The sequence below is a fragment of the Triticum aestivum genome, chromosome 1D (assembly GCF_018294505.1).
Source record: "Triticum aestivum cultivar Chinese Spring chromosome 1D, IWGSC CS RefSeq v2.1, whole genome shotgun sequence".
NCBI lineage: Eukaryota > Viridiplantae > Streptophyta > Magnoliopsida > Poales > Poaceae > Triticum > Triticum aestivum.
In genome coordinates this window covers 477,356,620-477,380,553 of record NC_057796.1, presented here as the reverse complement: position 1 = coordinate 477,380,553, position 23,934 = coordinate 477,356,620, and the positions used below count along the sequence as shown (strand labels likewise).

At 49.0% G+C, this 23,934-nt stretch overlaps 2 protein-coding genes across 2 annotated transcripts; both read right to left on the bottom strand.

Annotated features, from left to right (window-relative positions):
• Positions 1–12,141: 12,141 nt before the first annotated feature.
• Positions 12,142–13,138, bottom strand: LOC123177049 (uncharacterized). The gene has a single exon (XM_044591012.1). The coding sequence runs from the start codon at positions 13,105–13,107 to the stop codon at positions 12,385–12,387; it is 723 nt and encodes a 240-aa protein (XP_044446947.1). The 5' UTR covers positions 13,108–13,138; the 3' UTR covers positions 12,142–12,384.
• Positions 13,139–17,922: 4,784 nt separating this feature from the next.
• Positions 17,923–18,992, bottom strand: LOC123177037 (uncharacterized). Its single transcript, XM_044591008.1, has one exon. It carries the CDS (start codon positions 18,672–18,674, stop codon positions 18,141–18,143), a length of 534 nt encoding a protein of 177 aa, XP_044446943.1. The 5' UTR covers positions 18,675–18,992; the 3' UTR covers positions 17,923–18,140.
• Positions 18,993–23,934: the final 4,942 nt, after the last annotated feature.

Sequence of the window (23,934 nt, the reverse complement as noted above, 5' to 3'; positions counted from 1 at the left end):
TCGGTCATGTCTGCATGTCTCCCGAACCCGTAGGGTCTACACACTTAAGGTTCGGTGACGCTAGGGTTGTAGAGATATGTGTATGCGGAAACCCGAAAGTTGTTCGGAGTCCCGGATGAGATCCCGGACGTCACGAGGAGTTCCAGAATGGTCCGGAGGTGAAGAATTATATATAGGAAGTCAAGTTTCGGCCACCGGGAAAGTTTCAGGGGTTACCGGTATTGTACCGGGACCACCGGAAGGGTCCCGGGGGTCCACCGGGTGGGGCCACCTATCCCGGAGGGCCCCGTGGGCTGAAGTGGGAAGGGAACCAGCCCCTAGTGGGCTGGGCGCCCCCCCCATGGGCCTCCCCCCATGCGCCTAGGGTTGGGAACCCTAGGGTGGGGGGCTTCCCACTTGCCTTGGGGGGGAAGGCACCCCTTGGCCGCCGCCCCCCCACCCTAGATGGGTTTGGCCGGCGCCCCCCCCCCTCCCAAGGGGGCCTATATAAAGGGGGGAGGGAGGGCAGTAGCATTACAGCCTTGGGCGCCTCCCTCCTCCCCTGCTACACCTCTCCCTCTCGCAGAAGCTCGGCGAAGCCCTGCCGAGACCCGCTACATCCACCACCACGCCGTCGTGCTGCTGGATCTCCATCAACCTCTCCTTCCCCCTTGCTGGATCAAGAAGGAGGAGACGTCGCTGCACCGTACTTGTGTTGAACGCGGAGGTGCCGTCCGTTCGGCACTCGGTCATCGGTGATTTGAATCACGGCGAGTACGACTCCGTCATCCACGTTCATTGGAACGCTTCCACTCGCGATCTACAAGGGTATGTAGATGCACTCCTTTCCCCTCGTTGCTAGTATACTCCATAGATGGATCTTGGTGAACGTAGGAAAATTTTAAAATTATGCTACGATTCCCAACAGCCGGGCAAACCCAACTATTGACCCAAGACAAGATTCGGAGTTGATGCATATAATGCTATAGGTTCGGGGTGCCGAACTTCCAATAAGGTGTTCGGACTTTATTGTCGTGTTATGGGTAAAACGAAGCCCCTGGCATATTTTAAGGCATATTGCTGTGTACGGATGCCACTTGACAAAAGAATTTCAATAAGAAATAACAGCAGGTAAGCGTCATATAAATCCACATGTTGTATTTGAATAGTACGTCTATGCGTATGAGTACAGGTAATGTGATAAAAAAAGGGAATATGACTGCGGAACCTGCTGAGACCAGGGAGGAAGAAGCTGAGTGCGGATCCGGAATATAGTCGGATGGTCATTGCGGAGAATGTCTAAGGATTCCCTTGCGCGTTCAAGCTGCCTCCGTATCGCCCGTCCTGGTCGGCGCAAAGGTGAACCAGCGAAGGAAATGTAAGAAATGTTTGCGTGCCGGAGAGCGGTTGAGTCGCTGAGTGCGGCCTGTCCTGGCCTTCGCCGGAATGTTTAATTGAGCTCTGGACGAGCCGGGCTATCCTTCCGCGAAGTAGTTCGGAGTCCCTTGACGGTGTCCGGGAGCCTGGACGTCGACTCGAGGTTCGGCTGCAAGGTGTTGCTCGTTGCTTCTGCTGTTAAGGCAGTGGTGTACTTGCGTTGATGCCGAGGGAAGGTTCAGCCTTGCCATTAACCGTGATGATGCCGCGTGGACCGGGCATCTTGAGCTTACGGTAGGCATAATGTGGCACCGCGTTGAATCGAGCGAACGCGGTTCGTCCGAGCAGTGCCTGATAATCACTGCGGAAAGGGACGATTTCGAAGATTAACTCTTCGGTACGGTAATTTTCTGGTGATCCGAAGACTACCTCAAGGGCAATGGAGCCTGTACAGCTGGCTTCCACACCTGGTATAATGCCTCTGAAAGTGGCTTTAGTGGGTTTGATCACCGAAAGATCGATGCCCATCTTGCGCACTGTGTCCTGGTAAAGCAGATTTAGACTGCTGCCTCCGTCCACAAGGACTCGTGTGAGGTGGAACCCGTCAATTATTGGGTCGAGGACTAGTGCGGCTGGATTGCCCTGATTGGCGTTAACCGGACGATCCATGCGGTTGAAGGTGACCGGCCCTAGTTTATATTGTGGGACGACTAGTTCCGTTAAGTCGGCATCCCTAAGGGTGCATATCCGGTCCGGGTTGGGAATTTGGGTGGTGTTTACCACATTCACCGTTTGAATTTGCGGGGGAAATTTCTTTTGCCCTCCTGTGTTCGGTGATCTGGGCTCTTCGTCGCCATCGTCGCTTTGAGACCCCCCTTCTTTGTTTTTGGTGCCTGCCCTGCCGGCTTGTTTGAAGACCCAGCATTCTCTGTTGGTATGGGTGGCTGGCGTTCCTGGGGTGCCATGAATTTGGCATTAGCGATCGAGTATGCGGTCTAGACTGGATGGACCCGAATTGTTATTTTTGAGTGGCCCTTTCTGCTGACCGGACTTTGAGCCCCTAAACCCAGCATTAACTGACGTATCTTCGGCGTTTTCACCATATCTGCGGTGCTTGTGTTTGTTGCGTCGTGGTTTGCCGTTGCTATCCCTGGCCTTTGACGTGCCAGGTTTGCTTGCTGTATTGTTACTACGAGCCAACCAGCTATCTTCGCCCGCGCAAAAGCGGCTCATAAGTGTCGTGAGTGCTGCCATGGATTTTGGCTTCTCCTGGCCGAGGTGCCGGGCGAGCCATTCGTCACGGATGTTATGCTTAAATGCCGCTAAGGCCTCTGCATCCGGACAGTCGACAATTTGGTTCTTCTTAGTTAGGAATCGGGTCCAGAATTTCCTGGCCGATTCCCCTGGCTGCTGAGTTATATGACTTAAATCGTCAGCATCCGGCGGTCGCACATAAGTGCCCTGGAAATTGTCCAGGAATGCATCTGCCGGGCTCTCCCAACTTCCGATGGAGTTTGCCGGCAAGCTATTGAGCCAATGCCGAGCCGGCCCTTTGAGTTTTAGCGGGAGATACTTGATGGCATGTAGATCATCCCCGCGGGCCATGTGAATGTGGAGGAAGAAGTCTTCTATCCATACCGCGGGGTCTGTAGTACCATCATATGATTCAATGTTTACGGGTTTAAACCCTTCTGGGAATTCGTGATCCATTACTTCATCGGTGAAGCATAGGGGGTGTGCGGCACCTTTGTGCCGGGCTATGTCACGACGCAGCTCATACGAGTCTTGTCTGCTGTATTCGGCCTGACCGGATTTGCTTTTAGTGTATCCGGCGTGACGATCATCGTCACGCGTTGGGGCGCGACCCCGTGATCCATAGATCGATCTTGTATGTCCTGCTTTGTTTTCTAATACGTCTCGCAGGTCCCGCGTGTTGCCCCGGGCCTTGGTATTTTTGTTTGAATGGCGGCGGGGTGCAGGCTGGACTTCGGGAGATGATATGCCCCTTTGTCTCGGCCACGAGGTGGCCGATCAGCCGCATCATACGCTGGTGATGCAGGTTTCAATGCTTCCTCCTCGAGTTGGGGTAGCAACCTGCGCTTTGGGTAACTCTTGGTTGGGCGCTCGAGTTCGTATTCCTCGGCCGCCAGGACTTCAGTCCATCTATCCGCTAGCAGATCTTGATCAGCTCGAAGCTGTTGTTGCTTTTTCTTCAGGCTGTTTGTTGTGGCTATAAGCCAGTGCTTGAAGCGCTCCTGCTCGACGGGATCCTCAGGTATGATAAATTCTTCGTCGCCGAGGCTCACCTCGTCTTCGGAGAGGGGCATGTAATTGTCATCCTCTAATTCTTCGTCTGCTGCCTGTTCCGGAGGGCTAGCTTGCTCATCCTCCCGCTCGAGGTCTGGCTGGAGGGGATTATCGTCGTCTTCGGCACTATCCGGAGCGTTATTGTCTCTTGTGCCGGTATCGCTGCTTTTGCTATGGCGGGACTTAGAGCGGCGCCGCTGACGTCGGTGCTTGGATTGCTTCTTGGAGGGATTATGCTCCGTTGTCTTATCGTCATCGCCTTCTTTGGGGGTGTCCACCATGTATATATCATATGATGAGGTGGCAGTCCAGCGCCCTGTGAGCGGTGGTTCCTGTTCGTCTCCTGCATCGTCGTCCATACCGTCGATGTCTTTGGAGCCGAAATCGAGCATGTCGGTTAAATCGTCGACAGTGCCTACTAAGTGGGTGGTGGGTGGGGAGCGAATTTCTTCGTCGTCCGCATCCCATTCTAGCCGGACATAGTTCGGCCAAGGGTCTCCTGACAAGGAGAGAGACCTCAATGAGTTTAGCACCTCGCCCAGTGGTGAGTGCTGAAAGATATCCGCGGAGGAAAACTCCATGATCGGTGCCCAATCAGATTCGATAGGCACAGACGCAGGCGGTTCGGAGCCCGTGGCTGGGGACGAATCGAAGGATCCGGCGACACAGGTCTCATAGGAGGTGAAGTCAGTATTCGGCTCTATCGCCGCTGAGTGTGCGGCCTCCGTGGCGGAGTCCATCCACCCGTCCTCGGACGGCGTAATCTACTCCGGATCGAGGGCCGGAGTAGCTGCAGGTGGGATCTCCCGAACACTGTCCGTCGGCAGAACTAAGTCATGCCTGCCGTGACTGTGCGGCGCACCTGACATGGGCTCGAATCCGTCGAAGATCAAGTCTCCGCGGATGTCGGCAGTATAGTTCAAGTTTCCAAACCTGACCTGATGGCCATGGGCGTAGCTCTCAATCTGCTCCAGATGGCCAAGCGAGTTGGCCCGCAGTGCGAAGCCGCCGAATACGAAGATCTGTTCGGGGAGGAAAGCCTCACCCTGGATCGCATCGTTGTCGATGATCGAAGGAGCCATCAAGCCTTATGGTGACGGCACAGTGGAACTCTCAATGAAAGCACCAATGTCGGTGTCAAAACCGGCGGATCTCGGGTAGGGGGTCCCGAACTGTGCGTCTAAGGCGGATGGTAACAGGAGGCGGGGAACACGATGGTTACCCAGTTTCGGGCCCTCCGATGGAGGTAATACCCTACTTCCTGCTTGATTGATCTTGATGATATGAGTATTACAAGAGTTGATCTACCACGAGATCGTAGAGGCTAAACCCTAGAAGCTAGCCTATGGTATGATTGTTGTTGTCCTACGGACTAAATCCTCCGGTTTATATAGGCACGGAGGGGGCTAGGGTTACACAGAGTCGGTTACAAGGGAGGAGATCTACATATCCGTATTGCCAAGCTTGCCTTCCACGCCAAGGAGAGTCCCATCCGGACACGGGATGAAGTCTTCAATCTTGTATCTTCATGGTCCAACAGTCCGGCCAAAGGATATAGTCCGGCTGTCCGAGGACCCCTTAATTCAGGACTCCCTCAGCGTGTACAAGCCCTTGTCATGGGTCCAATTGGACTTGACGGTGAGTTAGTGTTGATGTCTTTGGGATACTCTGAATCATGTTGGTTTATATTGTTCTAGAGGAAAGAGGGTTGAGAGGTGGGAGTGGCAATATTGGAGGACTATTGAGTGTGAAACATTGCACCCATGGGAGTTTAACATTTTAGGAGCATTGAACGCAAAATTCATAAGGAGGCAATTATTTTGAGTAAGCAAGTCTTTGATGCCTAGACCATTGAAACTTTTTGGTTTTGAAATATTTTTCATACAATTAAACATAGTGCCCCCATGCATGTTTGCTCACCCGCCTAGAAGAAATCACACCTAATCGCGCCTAGGCCTTTGTTCATTTTTTAGTAAGAGATGAGGGGCATACATGATCTGGACAAAAAGGGCATCAAGGACGGATGGAAGTAGAGTCAAACAACTATGAGTTAGGATTTTTGGGTGCCAGCAAGTGAGATAGTTTTAGAGGATTTTCAATGATGGGTTGAAACTTGAAAGGCGGAAGGGAGAGTATGTCTGGAGGTAGGTGGAGACAGAGCAAGCAAGTTATGTGGTGATGGCAGTTGCAACGTCAGTAGTAATGTCCATAGGGACGGAGATAATTTTATGAAAGATGATGGACAAAGGCAACCTGGTCGAGAATGATTTTTAGGTGTTTAGGAACTTTGAGAAAAGGAGGCGATTATTTTGGAGAGCGGATTATCTACCGTGCAGGGTATATACCGTGCATGCATCACCCCGCCATGTGATGTACTCGTGTAAGTGGTGCCTGACCAAGTCAGGTGAATAGTCTACCTACTCCTATCTATCAGCCTATCTCGTTTCTCCTACTCAATTCTATTTTAAGTTGAGGATATTTGAAACCCACATACAATATGAACCTCAAGTTTGAATTATGATTTGTTTGCATCTTTGGGATTCGCGCGACGAGACCTTTTAAACAAGATCAGACAAGAATTTTTTAGTGGAAGTTTTAACGAGACCTTGTTTAATAAAGTTTTACCGTGTTTCAAACTTTGATTTTTAAAACTTGTCAAAATATATTCAAGAATGATCTTGTTTGAAAGACCTTGTCACGAGAAGCACAAATATGCGGATGCATCTTCTATTGGAATTTTGGTTTATAAGATAAAATGATTTCTAATTTTGAAACACGTGAAAAAAGATGTGAGCGTGGAGCATGACATGATACGAATACGATGGACAAAGCATAGCTTCTGTGCATTCTCTGATGAATGTACTGTGGATGAAGCATAGTAATAAATGATTGATGTGACAAGACACAAGAGTAATAGAATATTGGGGAATAAAATTCAATTGAATGAGCAACCTCCGTGAAATACAGCAAGCTAGAATCTGCATGTATCCGAATCTCTAACAAATGGATGGCTTAGCCACGCACGGGATATACCGTGCATGGTAGAACATCATTTCTCGATGATTTTGGTTACGTTTTTCAGAGGAGATAGATGGTGTTGAGGAGGAGAGCAAGGGTCCACACGTTGTTGGGCCTAGTTAGGATAGCCAGTTGGGAGCATAGTGATAAATTCACTTGGTTTGCCGGTTAAGTTGCCGGTTTCTAAGATGGAGTAATAGCTTGATCATCTCATTGCTACGGAAGGGGAAGGAATGTATAAAATATTAATTTACCTTCAAAGTGTACAAAACAATCAACCAATTCTAGTTGCACCAAGGACAAAAAATCGACCTACCATGATGACAAACTTCCCTTTGATAATATAAAATAATTCTTAAATCAATAAATTTAAATGAGCATATATAGATTCAGTGTATGCTTTGTGCTGCAGGAAGCTCTTTTACACACTATACTTCAGAAACGGACAAGGAAATTTTACCAATCATGTATTGACGCGGTAGCATGCATGCAGATGAAAAACTGTACGGGAGTATAAGTCAAAACAGGTGATAGCTCCGCCGGAACGCAGTGGTGCTGGCCAAGAGCCCGACGAGGTTCTGCCTGTACGGGAGATACGACCTCCGGCGGCCGCCATTGCCACCACCCTTCTGCGCATAACAGCTCCAGGCGTGCGCGTGGCCGCCAACGCCACCAGCATCTAAGAACACAAACTTCTCCTTACCGTCGGTGTGGCTCCGGCCGAAGAGCTGCTGACCCCGTGGAGCCACTCTTCCGGCAAGGAGCCGTGGATGCCGCCGCTCGCCGTACTTTTGCTAGTTGCAAATTTGGTTGCTCGGACTTGAGCTCCTCCCGCACGCATCCCATGATTGAGCTCAGTCGGTCTTTCAAAAAAAAAAAGATTGACCTCAGCCTCTGCTCGTCGTCTCGGCCCGGAACCAACCATGAGCGGCTTTATACGAGAAACCATCGCTCTCGCCTTCCACTCTGGCACGCCCATCTGACTTCAAAGGCTGATCACGATATGGACGGCTAAACTGGATGCATTCCACCCGTTGTTGCGTTTTGTTCAAGGCGATCAATCTCTCGTGCCTCTAGTCTCTCTCTCTCTCTATCTTCTTTCTCTGTCTTTTTTTTCTTTCTCTGCCTCACAACTCACGGTAGATGGCTCCATACCAATGCACATATATGACACGTACGGACCCGGACCAGTAGGCACCTAACAAAGCCGACCCGGACAAGAGCATGGCACAGCACGGACACGTTGGGCATGTCCACATCGCACACGAACAAGCTCACCACCCTACCTAGGAAAACTATTCCAACACGCCAAGACTATATCTCGCCCCTACGTACTGAGAGATTCTTTGGTCTAGCCTCTGGCGCAAGGTTAGTGGGCCGGCCCAATATTGTAGCTGCTAGGAGCGGTTGTGGAAAGCTTCTATGAACCGGTTCGATACGCTTTTAGAAGCTTCCGTGCAGTTTCTTTCTTTGTGTGTTCCTTATTTTTTTCTTTATTTTGTTCTAATTTGTTTTTCCTTTTATTTTATTAAAATACATATTAAATTTTATCAATACATGTTGTACATTTTTCTGATACACGTGTAACATTTTAAGACGCACATCGAACATTTCTCCAATATATGATGAATATTTTTTGAAATACTTATATTAATTTTTTGAAATCAATTTTAAACATTTTCAAATATACATTGAATATTTTTTGAATGAATGAAAAAAATAATGATGCATATTTTACATTTTCCTAAACATTTCTTTAAATGTTACAAACATATTCTTGTAATGTGTGAATTTTTAAGATGTCACAAAAAAATCTGAATGGTACGGTACATTTTATAAACTATATGAACATTTTTCTATAATATGACAAACATATTTTGGAAACACTTGAACATTTTATTAAATGAAACGAAATATTTTTAAATAAATGCAAAAAATTATATTATGTAAAAGTAAATGTTACGGACATTTTTTGAACGCGTCGACATTTTTTATTTATCACGAATTTTTTTTATTAATGCTATCAACATTTTTGTAAAAGTTGCGTGCATAAAAAATTTACACTGCATGATTTTTTTAACTAGCTAATGTAATGTTTTTGAACTAAAGAAAAAAGAAAAAACAAATAACTAACTAACAAATGAAGGAGAACGCTACTAGGCTGACCGATTAGCTCGTCGCTTGAGCCGAGGGGACGCTCGCGCTCGTTGTGAGCAGAGACAAAGCCCCTCCCATTTCGACCTCCGTATGGGCTGGATGGAATACAATAGTGGGCTGGCTTTCCTCGGAACCCTTATGCTCGACACAGAGTTTGTGGTTGGGCCCAATGTTGCCTCGCCGAGTGTGCTTAGGCACAGGTGTTGATGGCTCTATAATTTGACACTTTTCATTGGGTATTTTGTTTGGTTTATCGAAGGGATTTTGCGTTTTCGCCTTTCAACTAACAATAATCTTTGAAAATAAAGCAACCTTGTTTCCTTCTTGAGCAGATATAAATACTTTTGGAAGGAAATGGAACAATACCTGATCAACTGGGGCAGCAAGGGACAATTTCACTCTTTGGAAGAATTGCAGATGGCGCATCGGAAGAGAAGACGACACCTAGTATGAGCGCAAGCGCTTGTATCTGTCTCCGCCGCCTCCCTCTCATCTATACAAAGCTACTTTGCACATGCGAGAGGAGGGAAAACAGAGAGGAAGATGCCAAAATCACCATATGAACTCGGGAGGAGAGATCCGGAAAAGAAAAACTTCACTTAGATCTATTCCGGCCTCCTCCACATCACAACCCCCTTCATTCATCTACGTCATCATGTTAGAGAGAGAGATATTCCAACTCATAAGGCTAGAGCTTATAACTCTATTCCCACTTGATCAGAGATTGATATCGGATCAATCATTCTTGTAATTCTGATAACTTGCAATATTGTTGATATGGTTTTCGTTATAAAAAAAATTGTGTTTGTTGGTTATTTCTCTCTCATGCGTGAGTAATCCCCCCATAGGCATGGAATGTAGAGGATTGGTGAGATTTTTTTTGCTTTATTTTTTTGTCAAACTGACTCGACGATTGATTATTAAGTTGATTATACGTGGTGTGTTTATGTGTGTTGTCCAAATGAAAGGTCCAGACAACATGATCCAAAGACCTACACAGGTGACACATATTGTTCAGCGAATACGTGACCTTCAGATGACATGTGTTGGTATCTACGAGGAGCGAAGACAATATGAAGATAATAGGATGTTGACCAGTCTTACAACCTTAACTACTGAAACCACCATGCGTATCGCCATTTGGTGCAGGACAATAGAGAAGAACAATCCTTGCATGGAGGAGTTCAATAATTCAAGGGTGGCCCCCCTACCGAACGTATAATCCAAGAGATAGAATCATATGAAAAGGTAACTAGTTGTACGGATGCACTGCCACATCTGATATACACCATGATCTGAGTTTCTCCGTGCCTAGCCTCTCTACTTCAAACAAACCGACATTTTTATTTCCAGTGCTTTACTTTTATGTTGTTTACTTTCTATGCTCGTTACTTTGTTTCAATCCATGGTTACCTATTTTTCAACATCATATTAATCCTTGCAGATACCAAAACAATTAATTCACATGGGACATGTGAAAAACTTGTGTGTGACATAAACGCCCATGTTAACACTCTTCTCCAGTCTTTGTTGGGAACGATACTGTTTTCGGGATACTTACAAAAGGTGCTACATAACCATGTGTGTCTTGCAGGCCATCAGGTGTGTTCCTCAAATCCCTAGTGTTGCCACCCCTCCTTGTTCCTGCGCCGCCGTAATTGGATGTCGCCGGGGTGAAGTCCGTACAGCCGACGGTGGTGGCAGGGCCTCTCTTGGTGTCGCTTCACGCTCGTAGGTGTGAAATGGTAGCCTTGCGGTTCTTTTACTCGGTCGCGACGGTGGGCATGTGTTGGGTAGTGCGAGCGCTACCTGGCCCGCGCACCCTCGCCTCTTGTCGCCCCTACTTAGTTGGTTGTGCCACGTGGGGAGTCTCCCCCCTAATCTGATCCTGGGCATGCGGACACCAACCGGTGGGATAGCTGCTTCTGTCTCCGTAGCATTTTCATCATGGGGTGGGCGTCTTCAGGCTGTGAATCTTTAGCAGTCCACTAAAGCTACAGATTGCGGTGGGCACCGATGGATCTTCGTGAGGGTTCCTCTCTCCACACCAGGTGGCTGTTGTCGGCGGTTCGTACTAGCGAGGTTGCAGGATGCAGCTCGAAGGCTCCATTGTGGGCTTTGGCGGTCTCACTCTAACCAGTTTGTCCTCAATGGTGAGACGCAATCTATGGACGGTGGCTTAACTCAGAGGGTATGGTAGTGCAACAACAGTAGTTGGACTTCTAGCCCAACGCATTTAGCAGTTGGGATCGCGGAAAGTGATGGCAACAACTCATGAATGACTTCGATTTGGTGGTGCTTCATGAATAGTCAACCTCGAGCTCTGGGGTGAAAACTCTAGGTCTTACTCAAGTTGGTTTATACCTGGTAATGACGATGTTATTTGTGTCATTACTTTGTTGAGGGCATTGCTCGGATATGCTCAAACTTATTATCTATAATGGAAATCTAAATTATAGCCTTTAATGATTGGATCCGGTGACAGTGGAATTTGACGGTCGTTTCCTTAAGGCGTTGTTCTTGAAGAACTTTTCCAGTTCTTCGTTGTCCTTGTGGAATGGAAGGTTGGTGAAGCTATGGTCGTTTTTCTTTTGGCGGGTAAGTGAAGGTTGATGTAGTTTGTCAAAGTATACCAAAAGGACTTTTACTGTGATTGGAGACACAACCAAGCAAAGTTTTAAAATATTATAGCAATTCAGCCGGTTTCCCCATAAATATTGGGATTTTATAGAGAACTCTGTATAATTGGGACGAATTTCCTCTCTGATGAACGACGGCGTTCCAAATGGACTCTCATTGCACCAGCTGCGTTGGCCAGCTACCGGTCAAGCTAGCCATCCCTCAAAACTGCAAAGTTTAATTAGATGGCAGACGATAATTATCCGGTTTCCATTTGTGTGGCTCCGGCCACTTACGTACGTTCAGAGTCCAGACTGAGCAAGATCGTGACCAGCTACGAGCTAGCCTAACCCAGGGAGCGAGCTGGCCAATTAGCTCCACTAATCCGAAGTGTACAGTTTGGGGAAGGAGCCAAAGATGGCTAGCTAGAGTAGGTGACCGGCGATAAGATCGATCGACGCGGACGCCTGAACCTCCGGCCTGATGTCTGACGATCATATTCGTTCGACAGCTCGTACGCGGCAACGGCTGCTCGTTGCGTTGCTTAACTAATACTACTACTCCTAATTAAGGCTTTGGCTTATGCATAATTTAGAGACAAATCATGGGACATGGTGGGTCGTGCACACTTAATTTCCTTCGTTGATTTGATGTGCTTGGGAATGTTTGCTTGACTGCAAAGAATTTCTTGTCACCGCAACTCAATTTGCAACTGAAGAAATTGCTGTACAAACTAGAATGTTGGATTTGATCTGATCTACCAGCTACTGTCACTGTATATGTACGAAAAGAACCCAAGAAATTCTACACGCCGTGTACTGATAAGGGATCACAATCTGAAAGAAAGAAAGAAGAAAAAAAATGCAGGGCAACCACCCGATCGGCGTGAAGATGGATCGACGCTGACGGCTGACGTTGGTTGGTTGGTTAGAAGGGGTGGTAGCTCCGGCGGAAGGCGCCGGCGTTGGCGAAGAGCCCGAGGAGATCCTGCTTGTACGGGAGGAACGTCGACGCCCTGCGCCCGGGGCTCCCCCTGCCGCTGCCGCCTCTGCCGCGGTGGCTCCAGCCGTGGACTCCTCCCCGGCCGCGCGACTCGCCGGTCCCCGTCCCTCCCCTGCGGCCGGGGGAGCCGGCGGCGTCCTGTTGGGCCTGCAGGAACACGAACTTCTCCTTGCCGTCGCTGTGGCTCCGGCCCACCTGCAGCCGCTGGCGCCACCGCAGGACCGACCCGGTCGACCCGCTCTTCTGGCACCGCGACGGCGACGGGGACGGAGACGGCGAGGTCCCGGGCGACCACAGGCAGTACGTCTCCGCCGGCACCCCGTCCAGCTCGTCGTCGTCTTCTTCTTCTTCGTCCGCTCGTTTCCCTGGCGACGAGGAGGAAGACCCCCGCTCCTCCAGGAGAAGCTGCCTCAGCGGCACCCGCACGGTGGCCGTGCCGGCATCCTCCTCCTCCACCTCCTGCTCCGCCGGCGAACGCGGGCGGCCGAAGACCAGGTACACGGGCCCGATCGCGCACCCGTCGCCCACACGCGCGGCCGCCGCGAAGGTGAACCCCTCCCCCTCCTCCTCCTCCTCCTCCTCGTCTTCTGACGCAGTTGGATCTTCTCGAGGGTTCCCGACAGCCGGGCCGTCGCTGTGATCCGCCATGGCTCCGCTCCCCGGGTGCCGTGTGCGGGGGGAGCGGCGGGGATAAAAGGGCCGGGAGACGCTGGCGGTTGCAGCTGCGAGCTGCGCCTGGCACGCAAGGCGCGGGCCCGCGAAGCCCGCTGCGTGGCCGACGGGTGGGCCCGGGCTCGCACTGCCGTTGTTGCCTCGTCAGTGATTCGAGGGAGCTGGTTGTTCGGTTGGTGGGTGGGCCCGGCCCATGCGCGACGCGTGGCCGGTGATGGGAGCCGGCCGTTGAGCCAACGGAACGGAAGAATGCAAGCTGGACAGCAGCAGCGGCGGCGGCGGCGGCGAGAATCCCACTGGAGTGGACTACAGCGTTGCTGGATCTGATCCGATCCATCCATGTGCAGCTTCTCCATCTTTTCTCGAGAGCCCCTGTCACTCCTTCCTGCACTACTGAAAGTCTGAAACATTATAATTCACATTAAAAAAATACTTCCTCCATCCGAAAATATTTGTCAGATAAATGGATAAAGATGAATGTGTCTAATAGTCGGACAGGGGAGTACTACCAAACATCCAAAAAAAAAAACACGTTTGCCATTGGTAAATTGTTCGGACAATAAATTAATTGTCTTAAATCGATTTCTGGGAAAAAGAAAGGAAGGCAAGGTGAAGCCGGGGGCACCGCAACAAAAGGCAATGAAACGCAGGCTCACTGGCAAGGCTGAGCTAGTAGCGACTCGAAGCCGGGGAGGTCTCAGGGTGTGGGGTGGGCTGCCGACGCTAGAGAATAAGGACTGTGAGGGCTTATGGGGAAGGCTAGGGTCACAGGGGCTTATACGGAAGGCGGCATGACTGAGAAGGCATGAAGGGGTGGCAAGGCGCGTGTCAGAGCGCCATCGACGCTAACACTAGTGCCAGCAACATGTGGTTTGATCAGGCGGGGGGAAGGAAAGCCAGAGGAGGAAGAACATACGGGGGCCCTTGAGTTTAAATCGGGCAGTTCAAACAGTCAACATTCATTATTACACCACAAAAAGTTCAGACAACTTATCTATAGTGGGCCCCAATAAACGAATATCGTATGAATGATGATACTACAGATTTATTTTATGGAGATAATTCATTGTTCTCTTATGCTTTTGCACGGGCATCATCAGCCTTGGTGCATTTACACTGTACATAGTGTGACCTACCTACCACGGTGATCAGAGATGCAGAGGAGATGACTTGTCCGGTTTGCCATGCGTCCAAGCAAGAAGGTGAAAGTGAAATGACACTATAAGAGTAGCGGTTCGTGTTTGATTTTTTAAGTGCTTGCCTATAAAGGTATGGCGTGTCACTGGCGCCATGTTTGTTTGATGTTTCCCTGCTGTTAATGCTCCGGTTCTAAGTAAAGTATAGCTTACTCAAGATGTGGGATGTGTATTACTAGCAGTAGTACGTTTGTTAGTGGATACATGTTGATTAACACAAAATACATATATTCAGAAACTTAATTGTCTTTAAAAAAGTTGAATACTGCACATTTGAAAAATGTTAATGCAGTGTAATTGTTTTGTTAATGTAGTTTTAGAAACATGTTGATAGCTTTCAATTAATAAATGTTTGTGTCATTTAAAAAAAATTCAAGCATTTCAAAAAAGTTTGTGGCATTTATAGAAAAAAAAATTATACAATGTAAAGAAATGTTCATGTAATTCTAAAAAAATCTTATATTTCCAAAAAAAATCACGTATTTCAAAAGATGTTAATACAATAAAAACAAAGGTCCGGGTAGTTTAAAAATGTTTCATACCATTATTTTTTTTTGCGGGTGCATTAAAAAGTATTTCAACATGTATTAAAATATGTTACTTTTTAAACGTATATAAAAATTATTGGACGTATACAAAAAATATATAATGTGTATCAACAAAACATATATTTTCAAAAATGTTGGTCACGTATTTAAAAATGCTAAATGTGTATAATGTTGCTGAGTTATACAAAAAATGTACAATGTGTATGAAAAAAATTAGACATGTGTTGATAAAAAATCAAAGAAAACTAAATAAAACATGTGAAAAGCGAATGAAAAGAGAAAAAAAAAGGAAAAGTGGAAAGCAACCAGAACTATCATAAAAACGAGGAAACCCTGAAGAAAACTGAAGCAAAACAGTGAAATAATGATTAGAAAAATGGACAAAAAAGCGCACGCGGCAACTGTAATGGATGGGCCTAATAGCGATGTGTTTTAGGCGTGACGCATTAAGAATCCGTACGGACAATACATAGCTCTCGCGAAGTGCGCAAATAGGATGCTCCTCTTCGCCCTAGCTATCCACGCGATAGGGAGGAAAACATACACCCCACCGTGGTGGGCCATCCGCATAGCTGATTTTATGTATTTTATTTATTAATAGACTAAAATTAATGAAAAAAAGTGTTTCAAGTGAAAAAGTATTATTAAAAAATGGCCATCCAGCCTATAAATGGCATCCCATATTTTTTAAATTTCTCTTTGTGTATTTGATAAACATTCACCACATATTTGAAAAAAAGTTCACCGCATATACAAAAAAAAAAGTTCATTGTGTCTTTGTAAAAATGTTAATAGCTACTAACCAATATTCATCGTATATTGGAAAAATATTTATCACATATTACTTAAAATGTGTGTATATAAAACATTGAAAAGAAAAAACTGTACAAAAAGATACTAAAAACAAAGAAAACTGGAAGAAACCAACACAAAAAAAGAAAAACCATTGAAAAAACCCCGGAAGAAAAGGGAAAAAATGCAAACACAAAAGTAAACTTGGGCCCCGCACTGGGTCGGTGCATGACGCAGTGTACACGCAACGATTTTGTCCTGCGCCCAATGCACGGAGTAGGAAATAATCAAAACTCCTCGACGACATGATAAATTGGGATCTTCCAGTTGTCAAGGTTCATGCATCATAAGGCGGGTTATCACATTGTCTAGTGATCCAAAAGAAATTTTGGGTTTTTTTAGAAGAAAAGGAAATCCTGATTTTTTTTTAGAAGAAAAGGAAATCCTGATTTTTAGAAGAAAAGGAAATCCTTTTGTTCACTAAAATCCAAGGATGCTAATACATAGCGAACGTCCTGTGAGAGGGATGCCTCGAGCGAACCATTGGTTCACGTTGGGAGGGTAAGATCGGGCGAACCAATATTGATCCCTCAGAAGTTCGCTGCAGGGAGTTTTTAGCGAGACCAAGCTAGCCCAGAAAATAGGGATCTCGTGAGAAAAAAGGGCTAGCCAATTAGGTGATTTTTTGAAAAAAGTAAAATCTCCGTCAACAAAAAGTAGCTAATTCATGATACGGAAAAACTAATACAGACAAAAATACATTTTCCATAGTGTATAAACTAATTTTGCCATGGTATGATATAGAAGAAAAAACATACGCTGGAAATTGCCCGGGTATTGCACAATAAAACATGATCTATGGTGACATGGCAAAATGCAAAAAAGAAACTCACAAAAATTAGAGCATCAAATTTATATGTATAGCTATGCGCAAAAAAAGGCCATGCTCTTGACACTAAAACTAGAACATATTTTTGAGAAGTTCAAGTGTACTATACATAACCCTTAAAGATGACATGATTCATCCTTCTATAAAAAGGTAAGCTACGACATGTCTAGAATTACTATATATACAAGAAAAAATGGTTATATGACAATAAAATTTTCCATTATATAATTAATAAATTTTCCATGTTTAAAAAAATGCCATGCTACCAAAAATAAAACTAACACGGTCTAATTAATAAATTTGCCATGGTCTAAAAGCTAAAATTCCCATGCTACCTAATTGAAACTGACATAGTCTAATGAACAAAATTGTCATGTTGTAAATACTAAAATTGCCATGCTAGTTACCATAAAACTACGATGGTCTAATTGAAAAAATTGCCATGGTAACTATAATAAAACTGCACATGAAAAAAAATAGGAAAATAGTTTTCCAAAAAATATTTCAATTTTTGAACGTTTGTAACGGGACGAGGTAGATTTACAAATCATGTTCTTGTTTTTTTAAATGGAAAAGTTAGGGAATTTTCCTTTGAGAGGATCACAAATTTAGGAATTTGCCGTGGACACATGAGACAAGTGTAATCGTAAAAATGCCGTGTGACCATTACATATTTCAGTTTGCCATGTTTCTGGAAACATAATGTTCTTAATTTGCCATGTGACCGTTAAAAACATATTATTCAAACTTGCCATGTTATAGAGATAAAAATTTCCTACAAAGAATGCCATTGATCAATCTGCCTAGGAGAAGGGGAGCAGGGGCGGCAATGGTGGAGGCCCGCTGGCGGCGGCGGCCAGTCAGGTGATGATAGGTTGAGTGAATCAGCGAGTGAGGAAAGCCCCATAGGATAAGGGGAACGCGTTCGCCCGATTGGAGCGAACGCCTCCGAAAACTGACGTGGCCCTTGCTCCAAGATACATGTGCTTCATTCGAGGGCCAACGTTCGCTCCAAATTGCTTAAAAAATAAAGTAAGATGTATAACAACATTTACCAAATCACAAAAGCAATTTGTATTCTTCCTTTTAAGAGTTACCATGAGCATTTCATTTTTGATTTTTTTCGCTAGGGACCATATCATTACTTTTTTCTACGGATAGAAAGTATGAGAACCATAACGGGCAGCAAAAAACAAAAAAAAAACAAGTGAAAATAAAACGAGAAGATGTAAGAAGTATAGATAGGCAAAATGCCAAAGGAAGATGTAAGAAGTATAGATAGGGAACATGATGTGGATTCCATGACAAACGAAGCCAACACGTGCTCGCAGTTCAGATTCGCACGCTTTACTTAGGAGTAGGCAAATGAAGATAACATGTCAATTCTAATCAGCTCTGAATAAATCGAGATTCGAACGTGCGCGAGAAAAAATCGCGACGCGCATCCCTGTCCACGCCGGCGCGGTGCGTGCACCGGGCAGACCGTACACACTGAACTACCAGTACTGCTAACTACTCCGAGGTTGACCCGCCGCCGTGCCGGCTGGCATGCAGGCGCTGGATCGGGCGGCGCGCGCGCGCGGCTCACGGGGTTTTGGCCGAGAAGGAGACGCGGCCGAAGCCCCAGCGCCCCGTCCGGTACATCTCCTCCAGCCACGCCAGCTCCGCCTCGTGATCATCGACGCCTCCCAGCTCGCCGTCCGCCGTCGTTGACGTCGTATCCACGCCGCCGCGGATGCCTTCCACCTTCTCGGCGACCTTGTCGTGGATGCCGCCGTTGTCGCTCGGCGCCGGGGCGGCGGGGGCGGCCACGTAGCGCACCCGCTTGCCGCGCAGCAGCGCGCGCCGCCTCCGCCTGGCCCTGATCAACAGCCTGCCGACGGCAAGGGGCGCCCTGACGAGCGCGAGGCCGAGCAGGCTGACCACCGCGCAGGGGCAGCACGCCAGCGCGACGCAGTCCGCCACCGCCACCGCCGCGCACGACCGGCACATGCACCCCGCGCTCGCCGTGGTGGCCTCCCCTCCCTCCTCCTCGCCACCAGCGACTTCAAACCTGCGTCGCGGCCGCGCCACCGCACCGTCATGCCGCTGCCGCTGCCGCCCCGCCCCGCCAATCATCGACCGCAGGCAGACGGTCCGTCAGACGGAGCCAAGCAAAGGTGTTTGTGATCAGTCAGCTCTCAGCTAGTAGTAGCTGTTAGCCTGGGGAACCGCAGCGCAGCGGCCGGCAACGGAGGAAATGGCACACGAGAGCGCGCACATTGTAGATTGTAGGTGGGGTTCGGGTAAACAGTTGGACGGGACGGGTGATCCGCGTGCGCCCAGTAAAAGGAGAGCTTTCTCTCCTCGCAACCAAAACTGTGAAAAACGGCCAGCAATTCACTCCCACGTCTGTCAGGCTCACCGCTCCCCTGCAAACAGATCAAAGCGCGCAGCGAGAAGGCGACGCATCCAAGAGATTCACCCCCCTCTCGATCGTGGGCGTGCGGTAAAAACTTTGATGATGATACGTACGCACGCACAGGCGGGCCATACTTGGGCGCGGGTACAAGATACACCGAGGGGTGATAGCGTTCGATTTCGCGAGGACGGGTAGCTACAGTGCTCCAAAACTGCAACCTGCAACCCCTGCGTGCCTTTTTATCCTCCCACGCTTCCGGGGGGCCCGTGGGTGGAGTTAAGGGCCCTGCCGTTTTGGGGCCAAGCGGCCGTGCGTCGCCGGGCCTGCCGCCGTGCCGGCACGCCAGGATTCAGAGCGCCAACTGTAGCTGCCAACACGGCCCCGATCGCCTGTCTGATCCTCTTGTCCGTACTATTTCCTTCGCTTCCAGTTCCAGGACGTCGCATCGCCAAGGCCCAAGGCTGAGAGATTTGCCAGTGTGTGGGGGGTGCAGAGCATGGGGCCTGCATGCGGCTTCAGAGTGAAGAACAGGTTCAGAGTAGTAGTACATTGATCAGAAGATGCCAAGTGTGCAATGATGGACAGGATGGCCATGCTGGGTGGCTCTGATTTCTGAACTCCTTTTTGTTTTAGTTTACCAACAATCAAAATTTACTAACCAAGTCGGGAGGGATGTGTCAGACTACCCACAGTGGTAGTAACATAGGTGATAACATCACACTTATTTAGGCAAAATAGATGATGTGGCATGTAATTAATGAAGAAAGAGAGGCATGTGGTAACATAGCTAGTTACTGTAACATCACACATATCAAGAAAAGATGATATAACATAATAAATGAAGTGATGCATGACACAACACATATGTTACTACCCACTGTAGAGATACTAACATAGACTAGTAACATATGCATGTTACTACTCTAAGTTACTTCTCACTGTGACTAGTCTTAGGATAAATTTGAAAAACTGAAAGAAAGGACTGACAAAGAACATTGTGAAACTCAAAAGTTGCATCGAACCATGTCTTGGTAGGACAACATGAGAGAGAAGACCATGATCTTGATAGGACAAAATGAAGAAACAAAAACATCACCAGCTCTTCCAATATCCTGCAGATCGAGCCAATAGAGAACAAATGTGATGCAACAGTTTTTTCTCGCGCACATCCATTGCAAGTTACACTCTTTTACCCAATACAAGATAATCATGTTAAAACGTAGTACTAAAAATCAAGCCATGGAGACACAAGATGCGTTTTATGCGGGTTGAGATAAAAAATTATAGTTCAAAACCGGGCGCAAAATTGTGCATGTCATGCTAGATGATTGAGTAATCGAATATGTTTAGGCAAAAACATGCCACACAAAGGGCGTCCTACACGTTGATGTTATATAGGATTACATGTCTTTTCCCGGAAAAAAGGGATTATATGCCTTGGAGGCCAAAGGAGATCTCACCCGAATCACACAATATCCGGTGGGTTGAGATATTCCTATACAAAATAACTATACAGAGATATACTGTAACCCCCCCCTCAGTTTGTGCACATGTCGGCAGTAAGCACAAACTGGTAAGGAATTCGGAGAGAGCTGAGATGATAATCCTTTTGTCATAATATCAACATATTGTCCCGGCGATGGCACTTGAAGCACCCGGACCTGACCAAAGGACACATTTTTTCGAACAAAGTGAATGTTTATCTCGATGTGCTTGGTACGGCGATACTAAATGGGGGAGGCCATGTAAACGATACAAACATCATCACAAAAAGCAATCGTAGCGGACATCAAGGGGTGATGAAGCTCGACAAGGAGCTGGTGAATCCAGCAACACTCCGCGACAGCATGAGCCATTGCATGATATTCCGCCTCTACACTGGAACGAGATACCGTGGTTTATCGTTTGGACGACCAAGAAGCCAGGGTGTCACCAAGATAGACATAGTAGCCGGACGTAGATCGTCGGGTGTCGGGGCATCCAACCCAGTCGGGGTCAGAGTAAGCCGTGAGTGTCATGGATGGCGAACGAGAAGTGCGCAAGCTGAGGTCGAGGGTACCCTCGATATAGCGAGGAATACGCTCAACCAAGTTGAGATGCAGGTCCCGAGGTGCATGCATGTAGTGGCAAGCCTGTTGTAAAACATATGCGATGTCCGGAAGGGTAAGTGTGAAATACTGCAAAGCACAGACGTAACTCCGATAGGCGGTGGAATCATCGAGAAGAGTAATATAACATCCTGGGCCAAAACTTCAGGAAGATTGTAAAATTACATCATGAAGAGCTCTTGAGAATCCATTACATCTATTGGAAGCAACGATGCACAATTAGCTAGGTACATAAAGGTGGGTGAGGAATATTCCAAATTCTTTCACGCTATGGCCTTGGAGTGCCTATATAGGAATTCAATTGCCAGTCTGAAGATGCCTGATAGTGACCCAATCTCTGACCATTCCCAGATGGCGGGAATTCTTTGGGCTTCTTTTAAAAATAGGATGGGCCAGGCCCAAGGTATTTCCATGGGCTACAATCTACAGTAGCTAATAGAGCCATTCCTGGACTTGAGGATTGTCGGCGCTCTGGGAACGGAGGTCCCCAGATTTGCCTGCCTGCGACCCACGGTGTGGCTCCACCAGCGGCCCTGTACGGCCCATCTTCACCAGCAAACACTCAAGATCCTCGCGAGGCGGACGGCGCAAGACCTCCTTGGGGGCGGCCTCATCAGGCTGGCTCGCGAGGGGCGGAGAGATCAAGGCAAGGGGCACGTCGCGAGGTTCCCGTAACGCAAGCCATGACGACCATGACCAGGCGGGCGCCAGCGTGCGCAGGTGCTAAAGAGGAAAGCACATGCGAGGAGTCCCGAGGCATTAGGGAAAGGTTTCCGTATCGGGGCAATGAGACCGGGACCAGCAGGACGGCAGGACGGAGGTCACCGTGGAGCCCAAGACGGCGTCACCACCAGAGCCTTTCGCAGGCGACGACCACCTTTAGTCAGGATAACTTGTACTAGTTGTCTCCCTTCAAATTTGGCCGTTGTGGGATCCCTTCCCGCTCAATATCTGGGAAGAGGACCAGGGCCTCTATAAATAGGACTAGCCACCACCATAGACAGGAGAGAGATCGAGATCAGCTAGAGAGACACCACACCAGCTCACCAAGCACAAGAGCACCTCTCCTCAGGAGGCTGTTCTTCCCTTGTAACTGTTCATCCTCAGCCCAAGAGGCAATCCACCACACCACACTGGAGTAGGGTATTACACCACATTGGTGGCCCGAACCAGTATAAATCTTGTGTCCCTTTGTTCTCTGGGTTCGTCGCGCTAGGCCTAGCGATCGTGGCGAGAGCGAGCTAGGGGGAGGGAGAGATCTTCATGCGCACCCCAGTGTTCGAACCTCAAGGGTTTTGCCGGAACCCGAAATCCGACATTTGGCGCGCCAGGTAGGGGTGCGCCGAAGCTTTCCTTCCGCCAATCCGTGTTCCACCGTTCCACCGCGACCATGTCAGACGAGCGCCGAGCCCGCGCTGAGCGCCGGGCCGCCCTCGCCGCCCGTGTCGCTCAGACTGCCCCTGTCGGCGGGCCTCCCCGTCGTTCTCCGTCACCCGCCGCCAACGCCTCCACCGGCCCGGCGAGGAACGAGTAGCAAGTGTCCTTGCGGCACCCCTCGGTGCGGCGGGACGGCCGCACCGCCACACCGTCACTGACCCCAGCCGGCTCGTCGTCCCATGCTCGTCGTGCTCCCACCGACGCGCAGGCCGCGCTGCTCATGGCGCGCGAGCTCCTGCGCTACCGCCGCGTCGACGACCTTTATGAGGACTGGCTGGACCGCATCGCCGAGCTTGTCAGCGCCGCAGGGGGCTCCCCCGCGCCCTCCCTTTCGCTGCCTCGCCCGCCGCCAGCCGCGGGCGACGTGGCTCGTGGAGCGCCTCCACCACCTCACACCAAGACGGCGCCCTGGCGCCAAGGCGCGCGACCCCCCGGCGTGACCCACCGCGTCGGGCGCTCGCGCGAGAAGAAGGAAGCTACCAAGAAGTTCCACGACCGCAAGAGAATGCTCTCGCGCTCCCAGCGCCACCACGACAAGACCGCGTGCCGCCTACTGTGGCGGTGCACGAGTACCAAGGGCAGGCCCCACCTCTGCAAAGGGCCTCGGTGGCCACAGCAGGCTGCCGCGCCTTCACTCCGGAGCTGCGTAGCGTCGCCTGGCCGGGCAAGTTTAAGCCAGACCTGCCTCCTCGCTACGACGGCACCCCCGACCCTGCGGAGTTCCTGTAGCTCTACGAGCTGATCAAAGAGGCGGCCAACGGCGACGAAAAAGTCATGGCGAACTGGTTCCCCATGGCTCTCAAGGATGGCGCTCGCTCGTGGCTCCTGAACCTGCCCCCGGGCTCGATCTCCTCCCGGGACGAGATGCACGGCTGCTTCATCGCCAATTTCCACGGCACTCGCGACCGCCCTCCAGCCGTGGGCGACCTACGCCGCGTCAAGCAGTAGCCAGGGGAGACCCTGCAAAAGTACATCCATCGCTTCAACAACGTTCACCTCAAGATCCCCAAGGTGACGGACGAGGCCATCATTTCGGCATTTTCTGATGGCGTCCGTGACGTCAAGATGAAGGAGGAGCTCGCCATCCACGAGGAGCTATGCACGGCTTTGGAGCTGTTCAACCTGGCGACCAAGTGCGCAAGAGCTGAGGAGGGGCGCCTCTCCCTCCTCGAGCTCCCAGCTACCGACCCGGAGGAGAAGAAACCCAAGGCCAAGGATGTAAAGCGCAAGGGAGTGGCCGTGCTCGCGGCGGAGCCAGATACGAAGCGCGACCGGGACCATCCCGAGTCATCCAAAAGCAGCCAACCGTTCTGCGCCTTCCACAACGTACACAACCACAACACCAACGACTGTCAAGAGCTCAGAGCCATTCGAAATGGACGTTTCAGTCGACGCCCCGAGCGCAACGACCGGGGCTACGGCCGAGGAGGGG